At 32.0% G+C, this 15,451-nt stretch overlaps 2 protein-coding genes across 3 annotated transcripts in view; both read right to left on the bottom strand.

Annotated features, from left to right (window-relative positions):
• Positions 1–2,515, bottom strand: part of LOC106763629 — a 54,088-nt gene extending 51,573 nt beyond the window's left edge. The window contains exon 1 of the mRNA XM_022782212.1: positions 2,232–2,515. Coding sequence (XP_022637933.1) covers positions 2,232–2,515 — 284 coding nt within the window. The remainder of the gene's footprint in view (positions 1–2,231) is intronic.
• Positions 2,516–14,286: 11,771 nt separating this feature from the next.
• LOC106765031 (protein VACUOLELESS1) overlaps positions 14,287–15,451 on the bottom strand; it is an 18,401-nt gene continuing 17,236 nt past the window's right edge. For both annotated transcript variants that reach the window (XM_022782312.1, XM_014649519.2), the window contains one exon: positions 14,287–14,705. In XM_022782312.1, the coding sequence (XP_022638033.1) occupies positions 14,544–14,705 (162 nt within the window). In that variant the 3' untranslated portion in view covers positions 14,287–14,543. The remainder of the gene's footprint in view (positions 14,706–15,451) is intronic.

Genomic DNA, 15,451 nt, shown 5'->3' with positions numbered 1-15,451 from the left:
TTCATATGCTCTTTCTTGAATTTACTATCATTGTATGGAAATATAATATTATTTGAATGTCTCTGATTACCGGAAAGTAATTTTGAACATGAACATAGATAGAGCACCTAAGTTATTTGGGATCTAGGGATAGACTCAATAACTTGGTCATTCTTAGCATCGGACTTAATGTAAATTGTATGTTAAATTGACTAAGGGATTACTAGTTTGATATATTAATTTAGAACTAGTTGCTAAGGGATTAGGACTAAAATCCCTTGATGTGAATGTTTGAAGGAAATAATGAAATATTGAACAAAGTTTTATATTCATATGATTCATGAAACCCAATTCCAACGAAGTTTCTTTTAAATATAAATTCCTGACACACCAACTGTTTGATAAAATACCAAAAAGAGTTTCTTGTGTTGTTTTGTGTATTTTGATGTCTAATTGAGTTGTAAAAGGAAGTATTGTCATGTGTTGCACAAGTCCCTTGGGAGAGAACGATATTTATCACTTGCTACGCTGCGACCGGTGCACTTGTCGTTGGTTTTGCAGTCAACACTATGGTTCACAGATATGCATATAAAAAGCATGATAATTTTCAAATCAATTTTGAGCATTATGAACCTATGATTTTAAAATATGTGCTAAACATGTGTATTAGAACATTTGAAACCTATTTAGTATCATAAAAATTAGTTGAAAGCAGGTAAGAACATGTAAGACAAGTGTTTCATACTTTAATAGACTAAATTTAAAAAATATGACAGACTTAATCGACTTTGTAATCTGTTAAAATTCGCAGACTTTATTTTTAACAAAGTATAGGATTTTAGAACCTGTTTTGATTACTTCAACACCTGTAAAAACACTTTCTCAACATTTCAACATGTTAGTATCATCATAAATTTGATATTTGCAGTAATTGAATGTCAATATGTATGATTTATGAATGATATAACATGATCAACTTATGTGCTAGATTAGGAAAACTGCAATTCAAATTACTTAATCAACTTTGAAATCTGTTTAATCTATTAAAAATCGCAAATATGATCAAGAATCAAAGTTCATCTATATAAACCATTTTTTTTATCACATCAATACCTGCAAAAACATCTTTCTCAACATTTTGCAATGTTAGTATCCCATAATCATGATATGAACTCGTAGTTTTATGATCATTGAATTATGTCACCAAGTGAAATATTAGTTTTAACAATCATAGCATGATCAATATAGTCATTCAATGCATTTATCCAAATCACAAAGCATTTAGTTATGCAGATATTTGAGTCACACAATCATCCAAAACAGTTTGTAACCATTGATTAAGAGACGAGGTTAAATTTGTTTGAAACAACAAAGAAACTCTCCCTGGAGCAGATTTAACAGATTACGTTTTTAACGTAACAAATGAAATTTCGCAGAAACTATCCTTTTTCATATTTTCACACTATCTCTTCATATCAAGCAATAATCACACATCACATACATCAAAATGATTATGTAGAACACAAATGATACACATTTTATCAAATTTACAGCTTGTTACCACTTTTGGTGACTCTCAAGATGACATGATCACTTTAAATGTGAAATTTTCTTCAGCTTTATGCATCATCTTGAGTCCAATCATTTTCCATTCCTTTCAATCTCCAACAAAACAATTTAAGGGTTTTGATGCAGGTACCCATTTGGATTTGGGTCCTTTCATGTTAGAAGATTTTAATGGTTCCTTATGGATCCATTTAAACTTTCCTTTAGGAACTTCAAAATTTTTGTAATAACATGAATTTGATGCATGGCCTAACTGGTTGCAGTAAAAACAGACAATTGAAGAGGGTTTACTTATGTCAATAAACCTTCTGGTTCTAAGTCTATTACTTTTACCGACATACCTTATTCCTTCTCTATTCAACACACTCCTTTGTGAACCAAGAAGAGCATCAAGATTTGAATTTCCTAGTGTGGATTTTGATAAAGTTTTCATAAGATATTTAATTCTTTCCAACTGTCTTGGACAGATTTCACACTCTTGATCACACTTCTTATTCACATGTATAGTGTTTTGAGATATATTCTCTAGAGATTCTAGCTTTGATTTCAAACTATCATTTTCATTATCAAGAACCTCTAATCTATTTTTCAGCCTTTTGCTTTCCTTTCTAAACTTGATGATTAAGTGTTGTAGTTTCATAGCTTCATCATAAAGTTCTACAAAAGCATCAAGCAGTTGATCTTACCTATTTTCGGTGCATTCAGATTCATCACTACTCACGCTGCTTTCCGATATTATAGATTTTTCCATCAAGCAGAAGTCTGTTTCCTTTTGCTCTCTTTCTTTTTCTTTACTGTCATCATCACCATCATATTCTTTCTCAACCTCGTCATCTATTGCTACTCTTTCATCACCAAGATTTTGATTCCCAATTAGCTTCCGAAGTGCAGTAATCTCTTGATCCATTTTGTCAAGCCTGGATGTGTAGGTGGAGTGATGATTAACCAGTGTTTTCATTTGCTCTTCCATGTGTCTTTCAAAGTCAGTCTTTGGTCTGTAGGAAGTTGCTCAAGTAGACATTTCCACACTTAGTGGATCAGTATATTGTCCTTTAGTGGGTTGGTGTTCATCTCTGCCTTCATGTTCTTTTTCCAGTCTTTACTTCAATTTGTTTTCTAGAATGCTCTTTATTTCCTGCAAGATTCAAGTTAGTTTGTCTTCTTTAGAACATGAATTTAGAAAACCTTTTAGCCATAAGATCAATTTCTTCATCCTCTGAGCTTTCTACAGTTTCAGCAGTAGGTTTCATTCTTTATGATCTGGAATCCGACCTATCAACAAAATTTTCTTCATTGCACAAGAACCCTGTTTCAAAATATTCATAGAAGTCGTTACAGTAATAGAATTTAGCTTGGCATTGCAAGTAACAGATACTAGTTCAAATGCAGATTCACTTGTCCTTCCTGTTTGAGAAAAAAAAGAGCCATTTTCCAGGAACAGTCGACTTAAGGAAAAAAATAATCGACTTGTTTTTCAAATTATGAAAACCAGCTCTGGTACCAATTGTTGAAAATGATATGGCTTAGTTTCTCACACCAAGAGGGGTGAATTAGTGAAACTTAAAATCAGAGTCTTTTAAAAATCTTTTTCACAAAATGATGATCTTTCAAAACTTTCTTAAAACGCAAAGAATAAGATTTTTCAAATGCAGCGGAACACAGTTGACTATGTAAAAATTAAAGTCGAATTTGAAAATAAAAGTGTAGGGATAGAGAAATCAAACACATGTTTTTATACTGGTTTGACCAAACTGCCTACATCCAGTGTCCTTCCAAACCTAGGAAGCAAATGCACTATAATGATCAAGGTTTTTATAACAAGGCTTTTATAGCGGCCTCCACGTCAAAATATAAAACACCTCTCTAACCCTCTAATCAAAATATAGACATATACAAACAAAGAACAACAGCAACATGTCCCATTTCCTGCAGTCTTTAACACTTTGAACAATCCTTAAAGTACAAAACGCCGCACGCCCTCTTCCTGTAGTCACAACATGGCAACAACAATCTTCACAAGATTGAGAGAAAAACTTATCACCAAGTAAACACCTCAAGTGCAGGTTGATCAGAGAGTCAAGACACACTAATTCTTGGTCGTCAAGCAATCACCAAAGATGAACACCACGGTCTTCTTTATAGATTCTTGGAGCTTTCACACATTCTACAAGAGATCAATAATCTGAAATAAATCAATCAAATCGTTAAAATCACAAAAGTCTCTGCAGAATTCAAATTCGCGTCTATATATAATTTTTCATAAAACTAGTGCTCCTAAGTCGACTTTGCTACTAATAGAGTCGAATATACTCAGACAGTTATAACATATAGTAGCAGTCAAAACAACTTAATTGATTACACAATTAATGCAGTTCACTCTCACTTAATCTTTGGTCAGACACATTAAAAATATAGTCGTTAGACATGACAAGCACTAACAGAAATTTAAAACATAACTAACTAACTTGAATAGCTTGCACATATACTCAACTTTGTAACAGTTAAGTGCATAGTTTTGAAAAACTTTCTTTCCAAAAATACTCACAGCACACTTTGAAAAGGTTTGTGCAAAGCCACGAGTTTTAATTGACTTACTTCAGAATGAAGTTGACTTAAAACTGTTGTTTTTTCTCACAATTTAAGTTCAACTAAAGTGCATGTGATTTTCCTTTTTCAAAACATTTGTTATGCAATCACAAATAATATCTCATGTAAAACACAGTGAATTTGCATGCGATGAAAAAAACAACACCAACATGTTCTCATTTAATCATAAACATGAAAGTTATGAACATATAACACATAAACACATGTGTTATTAGTTTTGTGTTGTCATCATCAAAAACCAAAAGCTCTAAGATTCTAAGGTTTGGCTAAACCAATGCTCCCCTATCAATAATCTCAACACATCATTTAGGACCTCTTGTTCCATTAGAGATGAATTATCGAAAATCTACACAATAAACAGTTTAGGTTAACTTATATTGATAAATACTTAAGATGTTACTTATAAAATGTTGAAATTACCAAATTCCACGAGTCAACAATGTTTGTGGATATGCTTTTCTGCATGTGCCTCATCACATAATATACTCAAAGCTCTTTGGTTGACACGAACACTACAAGTTAAATTCACATAATATCATAAGCTTTATAATTGTATTTCAATATTCTAAAAGCGATATTTGTTCCCTGCAACCTCGAATAAGCCTCAACCACTCTGTAAAAGTTAAATGTAGATTGAAATTTGTCACTAGTATGAAACTTAATAAAATTAAATTATTGTACACAACAAATAAATTAGTTATTAGAAAACTTACGCTTGAAGTCTACTTTTAATTGTCCAAGTGTTAGGTTTCTTGTGTCATGAACACAAGAGATTGTTGAGAAAAAATTACTAGCAATTGCTAGTGACCCTACAAATTCAAACAATATTAATGTCAAATAAGATTTACATTAATAAAATTTAATTTATAAAAATCATACTTACCATTACAAAGTAGAATTGTTTTTGTTCCATTTTCAAAGGCCTTTAATAAGTATTTTTGCACCTCTTCACCTTTATTCTCAACTCCTTTAATGACAACAAGGTCAACAAATCCTTATATGTGATCATTCTTCCTCTTAATGCTCAACCAATATACATAACTTAAACATTGAACATGAATAATGTTAGAAATATTTAAACTTCGCAAAAGTAAAAGTTTACTTACAGTAACCAAAGTTGTAAGACTGATATACATTACATATCAGTGTCAGAGAGAACTTCAAAAAATCCTTCGACATATAAAAAAAAGGGCAAGTTGTCATGTTTGTGAATTTAGGAGGAATTTGTAACTCAATAGGTGTTAGGGAGATCTTTGTCACTAATACTCCAAGTTGTTCTAGAATTGTCTGATGTGGCGACCGTTGTGGTTGTGGTAGTGATTCATTCACATATTCCTCCCTTGTGCTTTAACTTGATATACATATTTAAAAACTTAAAAAAAGCAATTTGTAATTAAAACAATTACCTCCTTTCCAATTGTTTTTGCTATGGATAAAATTTCCAAGGGCTTGCTCCATTGTATGAACCTCCTGAGTGGGTACCAAGACTCGAGCAATAGCATCTTGAACGTCTACAACGACTACCCTCATCATATCAACTGTAATGGTTTATGGTGTATCGTTGACCCCAATATATACATTTTACCTAAGTTAACCATATAATATTTGTAAAATATATCAAATAATATAATTCAACAAACAATTACATTCAAACAAGATAATTTACAAATTACCTAAAGCCACCAAGAATTGTAGGGCATCATTGAATAGCTAGTAGTCTGCATCATGAGTTAGAGAAGCCTTCTAGCAAAAAGATGAAGCAGTAAAGTTTTGATGATGTCCAAAATCAAGTCTCAAGAGCTCACTTTGCAAGAAGACCTTTATGAAGACTTGTATTATGTGTAAAAGCTTTTGTAATAAGTAGTTTTTGTATAAGACTTAATTACTTATTTGATTCCTTGTAATATATGCTTTAATATTCCCTTTGGAGTCAAAAAGCTATGCAATAATCAAATAACTACTTAAGATAATCGATTATCACAGAGAGGTTTTTAAAGTTTGCTAAAAACTCATTTTGGCTCTCGAATAATCGATTAACAAAGTTTGATAATCAATTATCTATAATCGATTATGACTTATCATAATCGTTTATCACTCGAACCATTGAAGTTTTTTAGCATATTTTTTTACCGTTGTGCATTCAATAAATGCAATTATCATGCAAGAAAAGGTTGACAATGGATTTTTAGAGGTGTCCTTGAGTAGGGTCATTATAAAGATGTTTTAAACTCTCATTCTAACACACACAACTGTTGTCTTAAACTATGTGACATAGGGTTTTTGTAGCTCTTGTGCTTTGGCTTTGAGAACTTGGTGTTGACAAGAGCGAGAACTTTCACTAGGAGTGTGATTTAGTGTTGTTGTTGTTGTTGAGTGAAGCTTGTCATCCTTTGTGAATATTCAAAGGAAGTGTTCATCCTTCGTGAAGCATTAAGAGGAGGTGTTCATCCTTTGTGGTCTTCAGGGGAAGTGAGTTTCATCTCTTGTGATAATAAGAAAGGTGTTCCTAGGCTGATCATTTTGCTATTGAGGGGGAAACATCACAACTCCCCTCTGTGCTTATATAAAGAGGAGATGGTTATGGGGGATTCCTAGACTGACTTGAGGGAAAGTCTAGCTATGCTCAAATTTATGCCTACATATCACCGTTCTCCTTCTTCATCTTGTTGATCTCCTCCCTCATCTCCTGTCTGATTTCTTATTTGATACTCCTAAGGACCTCCTCAACGACATGAGCTTTACTATGATTACTTGATGGTGGACTAAAAGAATTGATGAATGCCAACAAATTTTCTAACACCACGAACACGTCCAGATGCTTTGGATGACTAATGGAAATTGCCAATATGTTCTCAGAGCCTTGTGGAGTGAAGGTACCTTGTGTGCTCTGTTCCTACAACCAAAAATTTGAAGTTAAGTTCATCACATATGGGAGATCATATGTTTTTAATTTAGGTACTTATAATGCACCTAGTTATTCCTATTGCTTCCTCATTTGTGTACACTCCTTATGGTCTTTGGTGAGCTCTCTTCAATGTATCATGGTGGGGAAGATGAGTTATCACACTCATATAAGAGGCCCCACTAGGATTAGAGGCAGTTGCCTCTTTCATCGTCTTCTGCTTCAATTTCTTATAAACCCCATGAGACAATATATGGGGGTGGAGATTTTTCTTTTTTTTTTGCAATCTCCTAGGCAACTCTCCTTTTAGCCTGTGACATCAAAGTATTAGAAATGAATTATGTTAACAATATGTTAATATAAATAGGTAAACTATCATATAAAATGAATTTACTAGAAAGGCAAAATCTAATTGCTTCTCTTAAAAGTTTGTCATGTTTTCTCATCAAAAAATTGATACTTTTCACAGGGGCTTTTATCACTCTTGAAACCATAAATGTAATGTGTTGTAAGCATAATCATAAATTTCTTCCATCATTCTGTTAAAGATAAAATCGTCTATGGGACTAAACGCTCTCATGTTTTGAAGTTTAATCAAATAACATAAAAATGAGATAACAATCAAAAAATAACCTAGGGTGAAACACAAGATCTAGAACCAAAATCCCAAAACACATAAAACCTAGAACTTAAACCCCAAACATAGAAAACCTAGGAAAACACTAAGGTCTTAGGAATAGAAAAACATTTAGGCTAACACACCCAAACACATGGCTAGATGATGTCTTGCCTAAAAGCGTCCAAGAGAGATTTAGTTAAACGCTCAATGCTTATAATACTTTGAATAGTTATTCAGCCTTTCTAAAAAACAAAATGGGCCGAGACAATGTCTTTGACAAAAAATTTTAAAAGACTTAATTATTTAGGTATAACAAAGCTTAAGCTATATGCTATCTGTATAGTGACAACATCTAAAGAAGTGTTTACTTAACCAGATTTTAACACTCTGGCAAGTGTACCAGATCGTATCAAGTAATAAATAGACAGTAAGTCCGAATATCGTTTCCTAAGGGACTCATAGGCCTAATCGTTTATGTGAATTGATTTCTTAAGACTTGACAAAGAATGAATTTAGAGTTTATAATGCAAAAACTAAAATAAACATGCAAATGCAAAAGCTTTATCAATTTATAGATAAAGATATGGATGAATGGTATTGTTGGGGTTTACGGTTTCATCCTAATCCATTCTCCTATATATACTATTCTTAATAAATTCAACTTTGTTATCAATGTTCATCCAACTTTCTAATTTACTCTAAACTCGATGTCTCAGTGAAGAAAGCCTACTCTGAATTACTAGTTTACTATGTCTAGTCTCCCTAGTAATTAGTCATGCATTTCAGTGCACAGAAGCTTAAAGCAATTGACTGTCCTATTCCTATGTCTAGGTAATATTGCTAATCAAGAGAATTCCCTCATGTCTAGATTTTCCCGTATGTGTCCATATCGACATAATCAATGATCATGACATTGAATGAGTTAAACAATGCAAGCATAAATTATAGAGAAGAAAACTCAAACTATTGATAACTAAAGTATATGAATAAAATAAGAACTTTGATATAAGAGAGTTTCAATAGGATTACATCGTTCCCCAACAACAAAGGGTTTTAGTTCATCATTGTCATGGTGAAACTATATGAATTAATTGAATGGAAAATATGAAAGAGATAACGCTAGAATTGATTGATTGGAGCTTTCGCATCCAAAATCCGCCTCCAAGGTGTGAGAATGGGTGTTTCTGCATCTTTTCCCTACCAACCTTAAGGTTCGCACAAATCTATTTATAATCTGTGAAAATTATAGAAAACAGGCCCAAGCCCAACTACAGCGCTCAGCGTTGGTTTCACCGCTTAGTGGTTGGTGCGACACTCAAGTAGGACGCTCAACGTTCAGGCGTCTGGCAGTGCTGTTTCTGAAAAGGCCAATGCTCAGCGCTAGATCTGACGCTCAGCGGTGTGTGCGGCTCTATCTTTTCCCCTCAGCGTTGGCGCTTAAGCGTCTAATAGTGGCTCTCTTCACAAAGCTGGCGCTCAACGCTGAAACTGGTGTTGAGCGGTGGCTGCAATTCTTCCTTTGCACCTTTTTTCATCCTTTCTTGAGTCCAACTCCTTCTTACTTCACTCTCCATCATTCAATTCTCGTCTAAACTTGTCAAAACAAGGAAAACCAAGCATAATATCTCTAAAACCACCTTTGACTCTCTTGTAACCTAACTAAAGCAATTTTCATGATTTCAAGCTAATTTCTAAGTCATAAGGGGTGTGTTTTGTATCAAAAATAAGTATGAAAATAACGGTTTTTGAACCGTTATCACAACCCCAAACTTAGAAATTTGCTTGTCCTCAAGAAAATAAAACAAAACTTAGTTTCACCTATCCTCAGCATGGTTCAACACATTCAAACCCATTCTTTCACAACAAGTAATTACTCAATTCAGTTTTTTAATGGAATCTCATCAAGATGCACACATGCTTCACTTTATCACAACTCACATAGTGTTCACATAATCATATAATTTTGCACAGATGTTATTCTTATGAATGATTAATTAACGAAGCACAGATGAAATCATGAATTCATGGAATCAATCCTCACTAGATAAGGTGTCTCACTCAATCACTCAAGTGTTTCAAGAAGTCACTCCTTACCTCTTACTATCTACGTGTCACATAGAACAAAATTGTCATTCATTTGCCACAATCAAATATCATCACATACACATGCCATCACAAGGATTTTTCAGGGCTTATAATGTGGTTGGGCTAACAAGAAGAATTGGTTTTTCTAGATCACAAAATCCTTGAGTTAAGAGAGTTATTAAATCATAATTCAAGTACAAACTCTCTTTTTACCAGTCTCACTCGGTCCCAACTTTCCTTTTTCTTTTGCATTGAGCTTTTCTTTTCATGCTTATGTTTTCTATCTTTTCTTTCCCTTCTTTTTTTTCTTTCATGCATTTTCATTCAACACATTAGCTCAATGCCTATCTTTTCCTTTTCTCAACTTTCCCAACAACTCCAAACTTGAACCTTTTTCAATACCACAATTAATTCTCAACCTAACTCAAGGTAAAGATTTTCAAAGCAAGGTTTTCAAATCCTGTTTAAGGCTTAGGTTCAAAAAGGGTGGAACATAAATTGTTCCTTTTTATGTGGGACGAAAATTTCATTTGGCTAGAAAAGAGTTTATTCACAAAAACGGCCTTGATAATATGACACATACATGTACCATGAGTGGTTCGAATACTCAAAGGAAATCTCGGTTAAGGTTGTTGAGTACCATGAGTGGTGTGAATACTCAAAGAAAATCTCGTCGGGGTTGTTAATTACCAGGAGTGGTGCAAAATGATGGAAGTAAGTCCAAGCTCCATGCTCGCACAACTCCAACTCGAAGAATGACGTAGTGAATTGAATGGAAGCATGAAGAATTTATGCACACCAAGTGTTCGATGGAAGGTTCAATGAGTGTATGGTAAGTGTTTGAAGTCTCTCAAGCTTAGAAGGTCTTCCAATAGGGAAGGAAGCTAGAGGAGAGGTGTTGGATAAGCACACAGAAGTTTGAACTCAGAGAATAGGGTCTAGAGAAATCTCAATAGCATTTCACTATATTTTCCAAGTTGGATTTTACAAATGAGAGGTCGTCTCTTTTATAGGTGAAGAGAGACCTCCATTTCTGAGTTGCACTCAATCTACAAATCAAAAAGGAAGTGTGTTGGAGAAGCCAAGGAGCTTGGAGTGCACGTTTCAGCCAAGCACACATTAAAAACGTGTTAAATGAGAAATATGGTCCGAGATGGTTGAGTGTTGGAGGCTAACAGTTAAGCGTGGTAGTGGTTCCGAAAGCTAATTGCCTTTGAAAGTGCAATTTGGAAGCTAAGTGATAAAATCCGTACAACATGCTTTTCTCTCTATCTTTTGATTCCTTTGCTTCCTTTAGCTTGCCAAGCCTCCTAAGTTGATTATTTATGGTCTTCAACCTTTATTTAGGTCCTACAAAATAGTACAAATGTATTTAGCAAAGAGAATCCATCTAAGACTTAGAGAAAGAAGATCTAGAAAGAACTTGTAAAAGTCCTTCTTCCCTTTCTTAGCCTTAGTTTAAGCTGATACTTCTTTGGATGGAATTCCCTAAAGGAGTGTTCATCACAAATACTCAAAGGAAATCTCAATGAGGTAGCTGAGTACCAGGAGTGGTGCTAATACTCATTTGTAATTGTGTGAAGATTATAGTGGAACCCTTTAGGGAGGAGACTAACATAGCTCAGTTAGAGCGAACCAGTATAAAATCACTTATGCAATTATCTCTTCTCTTGTCTAAACAATGCTCTTACAAAAACCTGCACTTGCGCTTTATTTTCTAAACATACAAATATTTCAAGCTAAACGGTTATTTTTCATAAAGGAAGTTCTTACAAAACGTTGCAGTATATACCCTTAATAGCACGTCAAAAACTACTAGCGTTCGTACATATTTATCAAGTCGAGGGAAGAACATTTCAATAACTTGTAATGTGCTATATCAAAAGGGTTGCAAAAAAAATTTTCCATTAACACCATTCAAACCCCCCTCCCCCCCACCCCTCTAATATTTTTCAGGTACTTCAATCTATTATGACAAAATGGCTCCATCCTATGATAGACACCTACACCAATAGTCATAAGAGATCGGATCTCAAAACAAGCTTCGTCAAATAATCATATTGCCAAATCTTAAAACAAACATTGTCTAAAAGTTGTCAAAGTTGTATTTTTGGAACTTTGGACCTATTTAAACTTAATACTTTTTATTCCTTATATTCATTTAAAAATAAATAAAAATAATTATTTCATTAATGATAAAATATTTTTGAAAGTGTCAAATGATGATAGAAATACTATTAACTGTGGGTTGGAAAATCAATTAAGATTTCATTTAAGTAGTTATCGAATGTTATCTTATTCTGTGACTTTGTATAATTGTATTTACATATTAAATTTTGTGGGAGTTTATGTTCAGCTGACTTTTCATTAACCACTTACAAAAAATTAACATTTGTTTAGGGAATGAAATTAAAGTAATAAAATTTTAAATTTGAAAACAGAAAGACCGAAAAAAGTTTAGGAGTGAAATAGTAAAACGTATATATTTGAGATAACTTATTTATTATAGTTATACTTTTAACGGATGATGTAATTAACTAGTTAAAGCCCTGGAAAAATACATAAAGTTTCTACCAACAAATATATGAATATATATATAACTATTTATTAATGTTATCTAGTATGTTTTTCTGTAAACTAATTTTCTTAAACTTTTAATGATTTTATAATTATATTTTTATATTCAAATGGATTTAAGACATTGGTTTGAATTTATGTGTAGATATGTTATTTCAAACTTTCAATGATATTTATATGAATGAGGTGATAAATAAAATTTTATTTGTAGGATCTATTATTATTTTTAATTTGTCTTGATTTTGATATAAAATATTTACATAGATAGGATAATACTCAATATTTTAAATTAGATATAAGAAAGAAATATTAATTCCACCTTAATTTCAATATTCATCCTTAAGCTTGTCTTGCTTTCAATATACTAAAACATCTATAATTTATTAGTAATCTAAAAAATTGATATCTTTTTCCATAATTTCATAATTTATTTTTAAAGCATACATATAATATTTTTCATATTTTTTATAATTATTATATTTTTATTTAATTTTTCATATTTTCATTATTTATTTTTAAAGCATACATATAATTAATATTTTTCATATTTTTTATAATTATTATATTTTTCGTGTACTCCGACCGCACACTAGCGACACTCCGGCGGCAATGGGTGGAGGGAAGAGGAGACTCTCTCTAGTTTTTTAGCAGGAACGGCAACACTTCGGCGGCGACAATGGGTGGCTGGGTGGAGGAGAGACTTTCTCTAGGTTTTGCGTTCTTGGGTTCTCTCTCAAAATTTTTTCAGATTTAAAATATGAAAAGAGAAAATGATCTTAAAACTTGAAACTCTATCCCAATTCAATTGCCACATCATTCTCAATTTTAGAAAATAATTTCCACGTGCACCACTCAGATTTTGACACCTGAGCCATGTCTAAATGTTGTCAAACGTTGTTGTTCAAATATCATTGTCCATTATGGATAATTATACATATTTTTCATGTGATTTGAATGAGGCAAATTTCATAATGTTGGATATAAGAATGGTGAAGAATTTTTGCTTTAGAAATAATAATAGGGTAGTTAAATCCGGACTCACCTCATTATCATCCTTGCCTCTAATTTTGATGTAAAATTTTATTTGGATTCGAATATTATTCATACTTGTATTTAAATAATGCAATTTTTCTTTCAATACCTAATTTGTTGAAATCAAATATAAAAACAAAAGTATATATATTCATCTAATCTTATTCTCATTTTAAATTATTAAAATACTATTAGTTTATTAAGTAATATGAATAATAGGTAATATGAATAAGAAAAACTTATTTTTACCGTTCAGGATAATCCTGTTTCATTTCATAGGAAGAATAGACCATAAATTTCATACCCAACAAAAATAAGAACAATAAATATAAACTTGTATCTAAACAAAAAGTAGTCAAATTCGCATGCATTTGTGTTGTAATTCTTATATATGACATGAAATATAGCTACCAGACGCATTTGAGGATATGAAATTTTCTAAGAGCATAAATGTTGCCGTCATTTAAATTTATTTTTAAAATTTTTGTATAACATGGATTGTTGGGATGACACTATTACTTTTCATTTGATTTTCAGTTAAAATTAAATAGATAATTAATTTTAAAAATATGAAAAAACAAATAAGAGAAAATAATAAAGCAATATATATATATATATATATATATATATATATATATATATATACTCTAATTGGAGCAATTTATTTTAATTCTCTTTATTATCGCTATAGATAAAATTTCATATTTAAGAATATCAAAATTTTGCATACTCATTTCCAATTCTAAGTTGCATATCTTCCACTAAAACTTTAATTTAAAAGATATATTTATTTATTCATTTTTAAATAGTAAAAAATAAATTATTGTATCCTATTTAAACATTTGAAATATAAGAAATTTTAAATGCATTTATTTAAAAGTAACATTTCAGGGGTAAAACAGCTTTCCATTACTACCAATTGTCCCAATAGTCACACCAAAAATTAAATTAAATAAGAATTTGACAATGGTTAGTAAGTACAATTACAAACTCAGCTGTGGTCACTATTTATTATACAGGAATATAGAAGATAAACCACGCAAACTACAAGACACGAAAAAGAAAAAACTAAAGACACATTTACCTCTCACATTAGCATATAAGATACACTATTTTTTTTTTTTCACAATATACACAATAAATATTCCAAAAGGACAAGAATAAGGTCCCAAAAAGTTAAGCACCTTGGAAAGACAACCGATCTCGAAGAGTATCAAATATTGATGAAGCTGCAGCATTTTGTGCAAAAGTCAATTTCAGCCGACCAAGTAATTCACCATCTTTTGCCTGTGATGCAGCATCTGCAGCTTCCTTCGCCATTCCAATTCGTGCGTATGACTGTCCAAGATAAAGAAAAGTTATGACAAAATAAACTAAAAGGGGAAAACTCCTTTTATTGGTGACAAAGCACTAATTTCAGATACAGTTAGGATAATTTTTCCTATGAACACTTCTAGAATATGAAAATAAGAAAAAGTTGGAATAAGTTTTTCCGTAAACTAATACTGAAGTATTCACAAGTTAAGAATATAATTTTAAAAAATAACTAATATGAGAAACATTTTACAAATCAGTTTATGCATAAGCTAATTTTAATAGATTATTCCATTTTTTTTTCAAATTCTTCTTTTAAAAGTGATTAGGAAGTTGTAAACAAACCAAAAGTCTCACTTCTGAGGTAAAAATCCTAATTGTGCTCAAAATTGTAAGAGTGTACTCTATACATATGATACTACAGTTTGAACCTTTCTCCTAGTGGACAACACAATGCCTGCAATGATATAAAAATTAGCTGTTGACTTCAGCTCGACATTGAATTCAAGGCTACTCAATGGTGGTGTTATTGTTTCGGATAAATAACCTTTGCAACATTTCTTAATCTCATCGATATCCGTGTTGCAACTTGAATTTCTATCATAGAGAGGATATTTTATCCCATGCCTGGTTGTACTTGTTTTCGAATAAAAAAATTACATAAAAAACACCCACTTCCCCAAAAATATCATTAAAATAATTAGGATCATAGGAAGGGTGGGAATTTCCTGCATCATAGTAACAACAAAAATAGTAGTATTGAGGTGATG

This window comes from Vigna radiata, chromosome 6 (assembly GCF_000741045.1).
Source record: "Vigna radiata var. radiata cultivar VC1973A chromosome 6, Vradiata_ver6, whole genome shotgun sequence".
NCBI lineage: Eukaryota > Viridiplantae > Streptophyta > Magnoliopsida > Fabales > Fabaceae > Vigna > Vigna radiata.
The sequence above is the reverse complement of the archived record's forward strand: the minus strand, read 5'-3'. Positions and strand labels throughout refer to the sequence as shown.